This window comes from Heliangelus exortis, chromosome 1 (genome assembly GCF_036169615.1).
Source record: "Heliangelus exortis chromosome 1, bHelExo1.hap1, whole genome shotgun sequence".
Taxonomy (NCBI): domain Eukaryota; kingdom Metazoa; phylum Chordata; class Aves; order Apodiformes; family Trochilidae; genus Heliangelus; species Heliangelus exortis.
Genome location: NC_092422.1, coordinates 139,492,374 through 139,508,619, shown reverse-complemented (window position 1 = coordinate 139,508,619; position 16,246 = coordinate 139,492,374). Strand labels below are relative to the sequence as shown.

The window sequence follows — 16,246 nt, the reverse complement described above, 5'->3', positions numbered from 1 at the left end:
ATTACACATACAGTGGAGCATGGCTCACACAGACAATAGAAACAGTGAAGAAACAAGCACTTTTTATCTAATAGAGAAACACATGTCTATAAATGTACTTCCTATTCTCCTTTTTTAAAAAGCTAATTTTTAGGCACTACAGGTCACCAACCTCTTGAATCTCACTAATCTAATCTACGACCCAGATTTACTACAACTAATCTAATCCAAACACACAGATTTACAAGATCCAGGTGAATACTATTTTTAACATCTTGCCTTGTCCAAAACAACAGAACAACAGCTCCCCTAAAAAAAAAAAAAAAAAAAAAAAAAAATAGGACGAGGGGCAACCTAAAAATCTCAGAGAAAACAGAAACAACTCTTTCTCATTCACATCTTCTATCTCCCAAGCACTGGGGAGGCTATATTTAAAGGCTTTGCACATTTTCTCCTTTTCCCAGGATATCCATCAATTTGAGATAAAGTGAGTAAAAGGGTGACCTCTTTATTTTAAAGAGTTGTGTACAGGTCTTGTTCAGGTAAGGAGGCCATGAAGTACTTTCTTTACTCAAGATTTCTGCAAGTTTTTAACAGTAAGAAACCTCAGGTGTCTGATCTACTTCTCCTGTAAGCTAATCTTTTATCTAATATTTCTTTAATCTATATTCTTTGTGTTTGTATAAGGGGGAGAGGCATAATGACACACCTACATTTAAATAGAAGATGCTGCATTTCAAAACCCTACTCTCTACTTGTCTGAGATGACTGACATAGCTATAAAACTCCATGCCATTGAACCAGGGATCATGACCTTACCTTGCTTTTAAAGCCGTTTTTGTGTCCTTTACAAGCTTTGCTATAGACAGCAAACTTGTGGCAATAGGATGATAATTCCCATTACTTGCTAGTTAGGCCAGGCTGAAACCTCATTGTTTTTGTTTCCTAGAGAAACAACTGAGATCACATCTGCATTTTATAAAAGCTCCTAAAGAGCTGCTGATCAACAACAACCAGCAGCCAAAGCCTCTAGAAACTTGCACTGTTTTGCAATTGGAGTTTGCTAGATATTGTATCCTTATAAAAAAGTCTGGGTAACTCATTTAAGCTCTGAAACCAAGAACTGCCCTCCCCTGAACACCTAGCAGAAATGGTTACTAAAAAGAATTATTCACAAAAGGCTCCGGGCTGCACTAATCTGCTTCCTTTGTTCTTTAAAGGATCCCATGGTCAGCTCAAAACCCACCACTATTTCTATCTGCTGTGAAATAAGGCTATTCTGAGTTAGTAGCTCAGATGTAAATGGGGGAAAAAAAAAAAAAAACAAAAACACGCCACATTTTCCTGTTTTCTGGGGTTTAATAGAAAATCTGCAAAGGCATTAAAACAGTAGGGTAAGGAGCTGAAACCTCTATGGAATTAAAAAGTCACATGTGTAAAAAGTGTTCTTGGTATTTGGTGTCAGTTAAGGCACAGGGGTGGGGGGGAGGACTTGTAAAACTGCTTTTCTCCAAATTCTCTGACAAGAATATTGTCTGAATTTTGTAAGGACCAGTCTAGCAGTGAATCTAGGAAAGCAGTGACTTTTTCCCTTTACCTCATGGCTGTCTGTCATGCCAACCCCACTGAGTGCTGGGAGACGGTGCCCATAGCAGGGCAGGGGTGCCTGAGGCTGGCTGGCTGGGTGATGGACCACTTTGCCCGCTTCTAGAGGCAAGAATTGTTCTCCTTCTCAAGCTCTCTTTTCTGTGAATTATGGCAAGTCCATCAATCCTTCTTTCCCAGTTGTCATCGAGGGCTATCATGTATCAGGCTAGCCTGCCAAAGTGGCTTCTTGCACTTGCTCACTTGCCCAGGACAGGCACTGCAGACACAGCCTTGCTTTGCTTAGCTTGGAGTCACACGCAGCTCAGGGCACATATTGCTCTGATGCCAGAGTACATGAGGGAGCTGGATGTGCTCTGAGTCTGGAGCAAATGAGTGAGCTGTGCCGTGCCATAAAACTCCCCACAAGCTGCTGGACTGACCCTTGCAAGCTGCTGGGTTGGGAGAAATTATGGAAAAGTGGGGTGTTCCTGGAGCATGAGACCTCAGCTGTAGGAATCAGTCACTTGGATGCAGGGCCTCTTCATGGGGTACTAGAACAGGGCTGGAACTGGAGTGGTGTCTGAATGCTTTCTGCCACATCAGACTCTCCCCTACCCACCCCATTTCCACTTCTCTCTATAGTTTTGTTACCTCTGTTGGAAATACTGCAGAACAAAGTCCTACACCTCAGAGATGCAGCAGATGGTTCCGTATGCTGGCATTGACTTGTTCTCCTATAAACACAGTCTGCTTAGGCACGGTTGGCAAGGAAAGGGGAGATTAGAGCTTCTGCTGCAGCAAGACAATGGTAGCCAGTTAAATGGGAGGCATAGAGGAGGACACTGTGTTCCCTTCCTCCACATGACTTGTAAATACCTGTACACACAGGTACTCATAGCTTACAATAACATGTGGGGTCTAGCAGGATCAGGCTGCTCACAGCACCTACAGCCAGCCTGTAGTTTGCCCAAGCTCCACTCCCTGTGATGGCCTTGGCCAAATTCAGCCCACCTTCCAATAAGCATTTTACACCACAGCATGCTACATTTGTCCTGCAGAATGTCCTATCTCATAATTTTTGAGCAGGGTTGAATTGGGCTTGCACTTCGTCATGGGCTGCTTGGCGCATTCCTGTCAGTAAATGTAGCAATTTTTCTACTTCCACTGGAGACCCTCACAGGCATTTAATCTGTAACTCTGAAAGCTTCTCTTGGTAGAGTGTTCTGCAGGTAGGTCCCCAGCCTTAACAGCCATTAAACATTTTTCCAAATGCAAACTAATGTACACCTATTGATTTCAAGAACTCTGCAAAGATAAGTTATCATGATGGGTCCATTAACCTTCTTCTTGGAATTGTGTAACTTCTTCAACTATTATGCACAGAAAGGCAAGTAGGGTATTAGAGGAGATAAAACAATAATCTGCCAGGCAAAGGACGTGTTTATGGCTGAGGAATAATGTTCTTTGAGGGTTTAATTTCAGAGTGATCTGGGAAGACACAGAGTACCATACACTTCAAAATCAAACAGGGAGAACCCAACATAGACACAGTTGCAGGACACAAAAGCTGCTGGCTCAGAATAGGGTACATCTCTGCAGAGGGTTGTAGAGACATGTCCCTGAGTGTTTTATGAAGGTCAGAAAGGACAGTAAGAGCCCTGGGTTTAATTTCATAAAGGGCATTGTCTCCTAATGGAGTATCAGTGATAGGAAATACTTACATTTTTTCCACTGTGGAGGAGAACCAAACTGTGAGCAACCTGAGCCCAATCACTGTAATTTGGGACTCTTGCTAAGGCAGAGGAACTATTTACCACTGTCCTGTCTGCAATTTTCTTCATTCCTTCCTTGCACCTACAGCAGTGGTTTTCAACCTGTGGCCTGTAGCCTTGGGAAAGGAGAAGTGGAAACTGTCCCCAGAGGACACACAGTGTCCCCGGTAACCCCGATTTTGACGGTTTAAAAAGGGCTTTACACCTCTGTGGGAAAAACGCCAAGCCCTGCCACCCTGAAACATGGGAAGCCCGTACCCTGCAACCGGGGGCAAAGCAGGGCAGACACCTCAGCTGCCGAGGGCTGGACCCCTCGCCGGCAGCTCCGGGCAGCGCGGCCCCGAGGGGGATCCCTGGCAGCGGGCAGGACCCTACCCCTCTCCCCCCCCCTCCATCCAGAGTGCAGGACTCCCACCGTCCCGCTTTGAGTTTCACACAAGAAGCCTTTGCACTGCAAAAGGTCCCGGGGGGGGGGGTCTCGACGGGGCCGGCGCGGGGGTCGGCGGGGCCGTGTCGGGGCGGGGCTCGGGGCGGTGCGCGGCGGGGCGCGGTGCAGGGCCGCCACCGGCACACGTGGCTCAGCCCCCCAAAAAGGCACTCCCCGCCGGCGGGAGCGGGCAGTTCGTACCTCGGCCCCTGCAGAGACACCGCCGGTCCGGTCGGGTCCGTCGGTGGGTGCCGGTGCGCAGGGGCTGCGGTTGGCTGCGGAGAGGCGGTTCCCGCCCCTGCCGGAGGCAGCCCCGGGTTCGGGGCGGCCCTACCTGCCGGCACTATGAACCTGACAGCCGAGAACCACCGCGTCCCGCTGAGCGACGGGAACAGCATCCCGCTGCTGGGGCTGGGCACCTACGCCGACCCCCAGAAAGTAAGTCCGGGGGCCCCGGGACGCCCCGCACCGCCGGCCGGCGGGGGCAGGTGGCGGCCGCTCTCTTTGCAGACCCCTGTGCCGGGACTGCCCACCTATTACCGCCTCCTCTCCTTCCCTCCCGGCTATTCCTCTTTTCATTATTTTCTCCGTGGAAAGTTACAGCCCGAGCTCTCCCGTGAGCAGTACGGGGCAGACAGCGGCGCGCAAAGGAGGAAAAGGTGGGGAGGGAAAAAAAAAAATAATAAAAAAAAAAATCCCGCCCCGCTTGCGGTGTGCTGCTCACCGCTCCGCGTCGGTGGGCGCACGGGAAAGGGGAGCGGGGGGTCCAGGACCCTCTCTGCCCCGAGGGACCCCCGAGGGTCGTCGCGGTGCAAGCCGCGGGGCCGCCGCCGTCACCGGGAAAGGGATGTGACACCCGGCAAGTGCCCTGGAGCCCCCGGTCCCGGGGGGAACTATGCGTCTGGGACCCCCGCCCCGGACCCGCCGTCCCCTCTGCGCCGGGTTCAGATAAGATAAGGGATCTCGGACCATCATGTAGCTGGCCCCGATACTTTCCAAGGAATGTTCCTAAAACAAAGATCCAAATTCCTGCATCTTGAATTCCCGCGGCTCCCACAGCTGACTGCCAGCGACCAAACCACTCTCAAATATCCTGCATCCCTCGGTTTTGCGTGTCCCGGGCAGGCATCCCATCCCACCTAACTGTTGCTGCATGGAGGCTGTGGAAGTACACCTGATGCTTCTCTCCTCTATGCACCTGAGAACTCAAAGGCAGCTGGCTACTTGCTGCTGCCTTTCACTCTCTGAAGCTGCCAGATCTTTCAACAGTTCTTTTTGTTTGTTTGAAGAGTGGGAAAAGAGAAATCGTGGCCAGAATCCTTCTTGTGTAATAGTAACAGAGTTGAGATGCAATATTACGTGTATGACTCTGCATACCACAAGATATTTTTAGACACCTTTTTAAAGACAATTCTTGATTAAAATAATTTACCAAACACTAATTGGACTATAATTATTAATAAGCATAGCAGAAGATCTCTAATAAACGTTGCTGTAGGCAGCACCAGTGATGCATCAAGGGTATCAGAAATTCCCAGGGCTGCAGATACCCCCCCGCTTAACAATGCTGGTTTACATGGGAAGAACTAGTGGGAATCTGCAATTTCAGAGGCTGGGCACCGTCCCCCACATCACTTGAGTTTCTGTAGATATTTTCAGCTAGTGCGTTCTTTGAGTAACGGTGAAACAAAATTAAACTCTCTGAGAGGAGTTCTAATGTAGCAAACCTGAGCGTTGCATAATTCAGTGACAAAGTAGCTCTGAGCAAACTTAAAGCGTCTCTTTCCAAACTTGTCTATCATACCCCCAAACCTCGGTTTGCAATTTGACAGTAGTTTTAAATGGAGAAAAACGAGGCGGCCAGCAGAAGGGGTGCCCCTGCCTCTCCGCACTTCCCACCGGCAGCCCGGGCGAGCCGTGGCCCGATGCTGTGGCATTAGCCAGGGTCAGGTAGGGAGTTCAGAGCAGCAGGTTAATCCACCGGAGCTGAGTGAGGGACCAGGTGGGATTTCCCTTTCGAGGCAGCTTCTCGGCAATGAGATAACGCTGCTAAGAATTTGTTTTGCGAAAAATTCAAATGTCCCAAACTGAGCACAGCATCAGTCCTGCTCTTTCTCCCCCAGCCCTGCAAATTCTCGCTGCCTCCTTTGTCCTTCCACCGGCTGAGGTGGACAGCGAGCTTTTGCATGGAGTTCAATCGGCCAAAACGAATCATTTTTATCTAGAGCTATATTTCGGCCGAATCACCTCCGGGCAGTGTTTTTTTGCTTTTCACGTGTACCTCCTTTGTTTTCCGGTGAGAGAAGGGGGGGGGGGACACGACAGGACGATGCAGGCAGGGCTTTGCTATGGCAACTCCAATTTAGAGTAACTGCAGCTGCTGTGTAACTGCACCCTCAGTGGGAATGGGTGCATATACCCAACCATCCGTTCTCCCTCCCCCTGCATTTGTAGGAGTTTGATTTTCTGAGCTTTCTCCTTCTACATAACAAACATGTTGGAAAGTTATAGGTGGGAGGAGGCACCGAGAAAAGGAAGAGAAAACGGCACTGATAAGGCACTTGCAAAAGTCTCCTTTTTGCAGAAGAGCAGGTGAAGCACTGTACGTTTACCTGGAGGACCTGATCGGAAGCTTTACACACTGGGATTAGGACTACACATTTTAGTCAGGGAATACGGGATTTGTTGCAGAATTGTTTGCAGCTGCCGGTCGGTAATGGGGCAGGACGTTTAAATAGGTCCCGGTTTAAAGCTTGCCCATCTCAAAAAGGCTGCTTTGCTGATAAAGAGGACGGCGGGGTGGGGGTGTGTGCTTCTGTCAACACCTTGCTGTGGCAGCGAAGTGCTGCTTAGCTGGGACAAACTGCCCTGCCGAGTGCTGACTTGTTCCTGGCGCAACTTCCAGCAGGATGCCTTGCAAGGTTTCTGTTCCTCCTGCCTAGAGAGCTGAGAGGCTTCGTGGCAGTTCAGGACTGTTTCAAGGTTTATCTTAACAAGCGAGATTATAAACTAGAGCACTGGCACATTTCCCTTAAAATGCTTAGCTGTAGCCCTTTTTTGCCCGAATTGCTTAAGCAGCAGCATCTGAGCTACCCAACCTCCAGTGGTGGGGGCAGGCAGCTGGTGGTAGCAACGCTGCCAGCCGTCCCCAGCATGCTATTTCTGCTTATGAGTCAGATCTCCACGACTTCTAGTCATCTTGTGCTTTGATACAAAATACAGAGCCATTCATTTGTCAGATTATTCATCTTGCTCTTGTAGACAGATTTTTTATTTTTTTTTTTCTTCCCCCAAAGGTTATTCACCCTGGCACCTCTATGTCAGAGCAGCTTGTCCAAAACAAATCTGTTTTCTCCATCTTGCACTATAGCCCAGTAGCTCATAATGAGCCTGGATTGTTCTTCCTGCAGTGCAGGAATACGCTCCCTGGTTAAGCAAACCAGGCAGATCTAGTTAACCAGGGAGTGGGGAAATCTGCTTCTCTGGACTGTTACAAGAAAACAGAGGCAGGGGGCCAGCTTTCATGTTTTGGGCTTTGTTTGGGTAAACAGCACAGCAGAACTTCAGAACTGAAATGTGTCAGCAGCTTGCCTTGCTTGTCTTAAATAATTTAATTGTTCTCCAAAAGACAACTCTGGGAGATAAATCATGTTTCTCTAGTTGTGAAACAAACAAAAAATAAATCTGTTGACTGAAAATTGGTCCCCTGTACAAGTTTACTGACTCAATGCAGTACATCACTCAACCAGAGAAGAACTTTGACTGCTGTGGAAAAGGGCTATTTTGTAATCAGATTAATTTTAATTGATTCCCCCTAGATGTAAGAGAGCTTTTCTTCTGACTGGATACAGGTCAGGAGGACAAAAAAATCAGCTAGTTCTTTGAGACTGAAAACACTGGTAATGCAATGTTGGTGATTTCTTCTTGCTTGAATCTCTTAGCACAGCAAGAATGTGCAATTAATCCATTTGCTATCAGCTCTTCTGCTAGCAGAAAGAAAGGAGACTTCACTGGGTCAAAGAAATAGTGATGAATTTGGGTTATTTATCAAGTAAATGGCTTAGAAATATTTCTTGCTGCTTTAATATTTTTTCTATGTATTTTTAAGGCAATAGAACAATATAACTAAAAAGCTTAGATCACTTTTTGGTGCAGATATCAGTACATTTAAGTTGGTTTTGCTTTCTCCTTCACATCAGGAAGGAAATGTCTAACTTGTATTAGATTCTTGACTACATAAATTAGGAGGTTCATCCCAGCAAGGATGGACTCAAGTGAAAGACTGAAAATCTCAGTCACTGACTCCTTCTCCTGTTCTTTCTTCCCCAAATGTTCCATCACTTCATGAGTCTGGGAGGGAACCACAGCAGGAGCAGAGAATCTGGACTATCAATATCCTCTAGATGGCTTTAAAATTTGAGGAAAATTCTGCCTCTGTCTGGCTCTGTGGATCCTCCTGGCAAAGCCCTGTGCATGCAGGAGCAGCTCTGCCAAGGCTCCAGCAGATGCTCCGTGTCCAGCTTTCCCTCCCTGAGGGCCCCTGAGCCGTTGACCCAATTCTCCGGGGTATTAAATGGATGCTGAAGAGGGGGAAGGAGGGAGAGAGCAGCTCCACAGGGGAGGGTGGAGGAGGACAGTTCCCTTGATTGAGCCTGTGGCATCACCCCGTGCCACAGCAGAGCCAGATCAGCCCCTCAGGCTTCCATCACCTCCCAGCACTAATGCTCAGCTCCCAGCTCAATCTGGCAAGAGATACCGGTACTCATTTGGAAGCAGACAGGGTGCAGGGATGAGCAGGCTCAGAGGGGAAAGGTGCTAAAAACACTCCTAAATCCTGGAAATCCTATGCCTCGTTAAAAGTGCACTTACGCCTGCTTCACTTTATAACTCACTCCTGTCAACACAGCTAAGATCATCAGTCCAGTGCCTCCACATAAATACTTGCTGTCTCCCTAGAAGGTCAAGGGGCCTTGGCTGCAGCTCTTCTCCTGCCTTCCTGTTTTGACTGAGGGAGGAGAGGGCTTGGAGGGAAGGTGGTGGCAACCGCACTGTATACAGACGCTGCTTCTGAAACATAAGGTTGGGCAAAGGACTCAAGAATAGCACCGGGTGAGGGTTTTGGGCGAGCTGCAACTTTGCTAAAAATGAGGTTCTGAGGTAGCCAAATCCATTCATAAATTGGAAGCAGTTTTGTGGAATGTTTTCAGGCAAAACAAATGGTGAAGCATTTCATTTTGGGCACTGGCAGTACAAGCTGAGGAATCAAAGGATTTTTAAAGCAGTTGGAGGTAGCAGTTGCCTTTCCCTGAACAGTCTGCTGGTGAGGGAATCCACATGGGCGGTGGGAAACCAGATTCAGTCCTCCTCTCTGCCTCTGGGGATTAAACTCATATCGCACAGCCCAGGGAAATAATGTGATTATGGGGATATGTGATAGATAGAGAGAGGCAAGAAGAAACGTGTACAGGCTGGAGCAGGAGGAGCACCCTCCTCATGGGAAAGCATGCTGCCCACCAGCCCCACAGTTTTGGATGCTGAAGAACTTAGTATGGCATCCGGCTGGGAGGGACAGAGACCCATTTCCCCAAATCTCTAAGTACCACAAAGTAACCCTTGTGAGTGCCCAGACAGTCTGGGTTTTGTTTAAGAAGAAATTGCTGGTTTGAATCAAGGAGAGGAAAAGTTCATCCAGGGCTCCCGTATCCAATCTGACTGACCAAGTGAAAAAACATGTTCCGGATAAGTAAAAACACTGTTTTGGCACCCTGAATTACTTTTTACACCCAAGCCTGAAGCTGAACAGAGTAACTTTTCGTTGTATGGGACTAACAGCCCCTTTGTGCTGTCATAGGACCTTTTAGCCAAAGAGCTCCTCGTACAAGGACATGTGCACATGAACTATTTCCACCACTCTTAATGCTGCAGGCTGCCTGCCTTGTTGCTGTCGTAGCCTACCTTTCTGTCAAAAGAGGTAATAAGTGGCCTGTCCCCCTAATGAAATCTGGATCTCTGAGCTGTAATGCAGGGGATATTACACACAATTTAATTCCACCTGTGTTCCTCCTGGCCATCACACGCTTCTGAACATGATCAGCTGGAGACAGATATGATTTCAGGAGACTTGTAGAGAAAGCCACCTTGCCTGAACCCAGGCCATGAAATGGGTTGTGTGAAGTCCCAGGCAGGAAGGACACCTGAGAGACATCTCTGGAGAAAGGACCAAAGCTTCAAGGCACCTACTTCTTGATCTCTTTCCTAAAAATTTTTGTTCCTCTGACTCAGACAACTGTCTCCTGAGGTAAACCTCCCACTTGGCTTCTAGATTTTTTCTGGAAAGAGATAAGAGAGACAGTGGCAAGAGCAGGAACTGCCCTAACATGCAAGTGTCCTTACAGCCTTAACTTAGTTCCCATGATGTGCTATTGTAATAAATATATAAAGAAAATTCCACAGTACTTTTAAGGTGAACAATTACCCACAAAGATGTGTTTGAACTCAGCGAGTACCGAGTCTGACGTTAGCTCCATCATGAAGTGATCTTTGTAAACCTACATGAAATCACCACAAATGTAGGCCAGGGAGATATTTGTCTATGGAGCCTCATATTTATGCCTGGAGCTTAAGAAGTGAAGAAAGTTCCCAAAATGGATTTGTTTTTTAAAGCTGTTGGGCCATATCCCTTGACTACCATTTCCAAAGGACATTTTGTCCCTTGCAGTCCCTTTTAGCAACAACCGCTGTCTTTCTCCAGCCATTTGCTTTTTAAGCAGCAGCATTACCTCATGAGGTACTAATTCTTCCTTGGAGAAGCAGAGCCACAGCTGGGGTTGGGATTTCTGAGATGTTTCTGAGGGTAGCTTTATGTTTCTATGTTCTCTGAGAACATGCTAAACCCAAACTCCTAAACCAAGATCTGCGCATTTGACTCAAGGGCAGAAGGGAAGGAGATATATTACTGCAGCCTGGGAAGAGAACTGTGCATCTTGGAGGGCTCTTGGAGGGCCTGCCTGTCAGTAAACTCTTAGCCTAGTCTTCACGCTGAACGATATTTATCCGGAAACCATATATCTGTAGCCAGATCACTCGGTGACAAAGTCGTGACTCAGTTAGTTTCACGCTTGGACAAACTGCAGATGGGACGCCTTTCCTAGGGTGGCTGGTATCCTGGTGTTGAGTGATGCTCTTGTTACTCAGTCTCAGATTTTACTCTTTGTTTCTTGACTAAGACACAGTTACTGACAAGACCCAGTTGTCAAGGGTGGAAAAAGGCAGGATTTCTCAGTATTTGGCTCCCCGATGCCTTGAGAAGGTGCAGTAGCAGGCATCAGCACAACGTGGCTCTCGGGCAGGAGTGTGGCTGCTCACCAGAAACCCGATCAAAAGCACCATCAGTTAAAAAATACAGGAGAAGGCTTCTGCCTGAGGATTCAAGAAACTGCCCCAGCTCTGGGCTGTGTCATTGTCTTAATGCATCCCTGCAGTTTGCTATAAAGATGGCAAATATGCCAGAGGATGAGGGATGAACAGATGAACTCTTAAGATTCCGCTTTCACAGATCAGGCTTCCCATAGCAAATAGGTGAGGGTACAGAGAAGTAGAATGGATTAAAGCCAAAGGGTCCTGGACAAATTCTGTTTTCACCAAAGATTTTTGCTAAGAATTTAATATTGCATGACATTTAAAGTTGCCTTTCATATCTGCTTTATAGCATATTTATGGCAAGTGAAAAAAGCCAGTTTATCTTACATTCAGTTTTTCCCCTCTGCCATACAATTTTTCTGTTCTGCCACTGAAAGACCCTATCTACATTTCTGACGACAACATTTTGTCATCTTGGTGTTCAGCCATGACCTCTCCTGCCCTGCCTGCAACCACTTCTTGATGCCTCAGTTCCTCCTGGCTCCCTGTATCTCATGTTATACAATGGAACATTTTTGGCTTGCATAAATGCAAGATTGCATCGGTATCTCATTAAGAAAAGAAAATTGAGTAACCTAATTAGGAAAAAACAGGTAATCAGAAAAGGTAGCTGGTTTTTTTTTCTGAAATATGCCAGACTTAAAAACTCCTAGCTTTTGCGTAAACACTGTACTATAACCACTGAAGTCAGATTTTAAAGCTGGATTTGGCAAAATGACTTATCACTCTCGAGCTGGAGAAAAGATTCTTGCTGCAACTTTGAGGACACACGCTTTGTTCTAATGGCTTTGTTTTGCAAAACCACATGGCTCTAAGAGACTGTTGAAATTGCAGAAATGCTCATTTACCTCCATGTATCTGGGTTTTTTTTGCCGAAATCTCTGTGGCTCTTCATTTCTATGAATCCTGAAGCTTAATAGAAAACAAATTGATGGTATGACTAATCTCTACTTCATGCCAACGGCTTCTGTGGTGTTTCCAGCTATGAACACAATTACTGTCTAATCATGTGTGGCAGATTAAAAGCTGCATTTATTGAAATAGTCAACATGTGAAATTCCTGATGAGGATGGGCCCAGCCTTGTAGATGAGGTTGAATGAAAGACTACCTTTCTAGCTACAAAGTTCACCAACACTATGAAAGACTTTGAGGCCAAGTGGCCACAAAACTGCAAGTCTTGTGAAAAGGGAGATTTTTCAGTTTGCTCTGAGGAGCAACGACTCCCCCACCCCCTCCCAAGTAACCTCTGAGCATGCTTTAAACTATAAGCCTTGAAAAAAGCTCTTCCTATAAAGATAGTACCTCTTACCTACGCTGACATCTCAGGTGCTATTTGAAAATGTTCTCAGAATACTCCATAGAAATATCCCCCTGCAGAGCAGAGGACTTCTGCTAATGAAACCGTTGACAACCCGATAATTGCCTGGCCCCGGTGCAGCGATGCCTGCCTAATCCAAGCAGAAGGGCTGGCTCTTACAACCTGGCACCCCGTCACTTGGCTCCCAAACGTGGTACCGACACATGCGGACTTGGACAACACAGGAGTACTCCGAAGGAAAACGTTCCCAGAGCAAGGTGACATTTAGGAGATGACAGTTTTGTCTGGGAGCTGGTACGGCTTTTGCCTGGCAGATACCGGATGCTAGCATCACCCACTGAGCTACGGATCTGGCTGTGGCAAGGGTGGAATTGCTTTAAATCATCCCAGACCCAAAACTAGTGGAAGGTTAATCCAGATAAGCTTTTAGGACAGTAGCACTACCCAAAGCTAGACATAGGCTGATTGTTTGGAAAATAATCAGACAGAAAGTATACCTTTTCTGCTCCACAGCTTTGTACTGAAGTGGCAAGCACTCTCTCTTTCAATAGACCCCTCTTCCAAAAACTAAGCTAGCTGTTACAAATGCAGTAATATCAAGGACAAATATTCTCACACACACAGAAAAAAATAATTATTTTTTTCTCTTTTCCTCTGGCTTTTTAGGCATATTGTATTTTTAACCCTGCTCAAGAGCCACAGGGAAAGCCCTCCTATGTAAATGAAAGTTTTGTAGACAGGATATCACTGACATTGTTGAAGAGGGGAAAAACTGAAACCCTACGAGTGAGTAATCTGAATTAACACAACTGAAGGATATGCTTTTTGACAAGAACATTTAGAGCCCAATTTTCCAGGCAGCCCTCCATTTTCTAAAACCTCCCTGACTGACTCTATACATTAAGTATGGCTTCACACTCCCATGTGTCCCCGATTCCCTGCAGTGTTCTGAAGAACAGTGTAAGCATGTTCTTACAGCTCATGCGGGAGGCCAGCATCTGGGTTGTGTCTTGGATTGACCTAGGAGACCACATTTGTCAAAACTTGAAAACACTGTGCAGAAAATGCCTCTTTAGGCTCCATCAAAGCCAACGTTTGTTGGTTCAGCTAACTAGGTGGTGGAATTCCCCAAGTTATACATCTGCCTTTGCAAACACTTCTTCGAACTGGCGCCAGAAACCTCTCCCCTTTGACTCTAGGGAATAAAGTAGAAGAACTACTGGCAACCTTTTCTTTCTCCTCTGTACTTCACAAGCTGGTACTTTATTTTCCTCCTGCACCTCATGCACCCCTGGCATCACATTTCTTATCTAAAGGGTGTTTTGATATTGTCCACCCTTCTTATTAGGTCTGTGCTTTCCAGGGCTGGCCAGTCAGCAATTGCATTCTCCATCTCTTCAGGAAACTGCCCCAATCCACCCTGCTAGCACTGCAAGCCTGGGATCTGAATGTGCATGACATGCTTTGTTTGCTTTAATCCTCTATCTGCTGACAGAGATTCATGGCAGCACTTAAGCTTAGGCTTGCATCAAGTGAAGGTGCATTGAATAAAAAGTTTTGGCAACTGTAAAACTGAGGATTCTGCAATTAAGTGGTATAAATAACTCCAGTGTCTTCTACCAGTGACAATAATGAAGCTTTCCTGAACAGAGATTTGGCTAAATCATAGAATAGCAATGTCACAGGAATTCTTGACATGATCATTCTGCAGTTATTTAATCTAATTTCTGTCCTATGGAAAATCAAACCTGACTCTTCAGGCCACTGATAGGACCTCAGGCTAGAGGAGAAAGGCAGCACCTGTCCACACTCATCTGTAGCAGGACACAAGACAGCAAATATCACCCTGCATCTTCTCCGGGCACTTTCACTATCCTCTGCTTTCCAAGGCAACACATTGCATGGTACACAGCAAAGCTCTGGGACAGTGTAGCAGCCCGTGGCTCCAAGCTGTGCTCTCTGCAGCCATTCTCATCTCTACCTGCTTTTGCAGAGATCCCTTTGCTGGGTATTGCTTCTGGATGATGGCTGTCAATGCTTCTGGGGGATGAAAGCCAGATTTTCCTGTGCACGAGAGAGAGGGATGTGCTGGCAGTTGCATTTTCCAAGAAAGAGGTGTACAGTACAGCTTCTCCTTTACAAGATTAAACAATTCTAAGAATTTACTCTTGTGTGGCTCATATCCCCTGACTCTGTAAACTCAACCTGTGCTTTCCTGTAATGCCCTCTGTACACATTTTCTATGCTCTGTTCCTAACATCTTAAGCCAGCCTTCTTTGCCAGTTTGTCCGGAAAACAGGCAAATGGAAATAAGCAATTTGGCTTCTAGAAACTTGCATAAGAATCTGTGTGTGGGTGCCGAGCTCTGGTGAAAGAGGCTCTGAGCCCAGGAATGTACCTACTTTCTCCTTCCTGTATTTAGCTGACTAAGATTCCTAAACAGCAGCTCCACATCTTAAATTATAGGTTAGAACTGGAGCGCTAAGCCCACAGTTTGGATCTCTTTTGTAACTCGGCTACAGCTAAATTCAGATTTTTCCAGGAGATGGCCCTGTCTTTTCCTACAGATCAAGCTCTTCTTCTCAGGATCATTATTCCCAGCTGAGGGACTGGATACCAGTACACTACCCAGGGGAGGTGGTCAGGACTAAGGTAAACAGCTCCTACCCTGAAGTGTTCCTCCTTCAGCTCTCACATGCTGCCAAGACTGCTGAAATCTTTAATTCTGCAAAGCAGAACATGAGAGCTTAACTCAAAGCATTTTCCTTTACTGTATGCACTAATAGAGAATTAATTACAATAGAGGTCTTAGGACATTTATAAAAGTAGTGCCTATGGTAGCTGTTCATGTGGTTTTGTGAGATTCCCATCTGCTGCTTATGTGTCCTGTTAATTTTGTCTTTGGAGGCAACCAGAACCCCTCTTTATCATCTGGAAAAATGATGGAAATTGATGACCAGAAATGGGTGCTATAGAAAAAAGCAAAAGAATTGGAGGGCTGCTGAAATGCAACTCTAAATAAGGGTAATGAGTAGGACAATCACTAAGACTGCTAAGCAAATACTGGTCTATTTGAGAGGGAACAGTGAAATTCATGGGTATGGCTGCACAAAAAAATATTTCCCTGTGGCTTCGTCACATGCAATCACAAGCAAAACCAAAGCTGTATGTTTTCTGTGGCAAGGAGAATAGTTTTTGACAAAATGGTATGTGATGGAATGTATCTGTAATAAACATTAAAAAATAAAAAAATTTCATGGTCTCAGAGGAAAAAGAGAGCTGACCCTTTCAAAAAGGCAGAACTGATGAAGCACGTTGCCTTTTCAGACACATAATACGTGGTAGCTGGCCAGCTGGCTACTTCATCTATGCACAAATTGCCTTTTCCTTTCTGATTTCAGTGAAGGTGCAAACCTGAGTCTGCTCCCCTGTACTTCAGCCAGATTTATTTACCATGGAATTTAAAGGAAATGAATAGTGGTTTAATCTGTCATGCCTGGTAGTAAATCAGCAAGTTTACAAGCTATTGATTGATAGAGGGAAAAATTATGGGTGCTGTTCCCTGAAACTCTATGATCTTAAAAATAACCTAGATGCTATGGAAGGAATTATTATTGATTGAGCAGTTGTAGTCAACCAAGCACTTTTTATTTTACGATAAAATTTATAATAAATACCTTTTTTTGGCACAAATTAGTGAATGACTGTAGAAGCACTGAAGACAAAAATCTGACTAGGAGTGT

At 46.0% G+C, this 16,246-nt stretch overlaps 1 protein-coding gene across 1 annotated transcript in view; it reads left to right on the top strand.

The window, feature by feature from the left end:
* The first annotated feature begins 3,885 nt into the window (after window positions 1–3,885).
* The window catches only part of AKR1D1 (aldo-keto reductase family 1 member D1), a 35,384-nt gene continuing 23,023 nt past the window's right edge, over window positions 3,886–16,246 (top strand). The window contains exon 1 of the mRNA XM_071727554.1: window positions 3,886–4,203. Within this exon, the coding sequence (XP_071583655.1) occupies window positions 4,111–4,203 (93 nt within the window). The 5' untranslated portion in view covers window positions 3,886–4,110. The remainder of the gene's footprint in view (window positions 4,204–16,246) is intronic.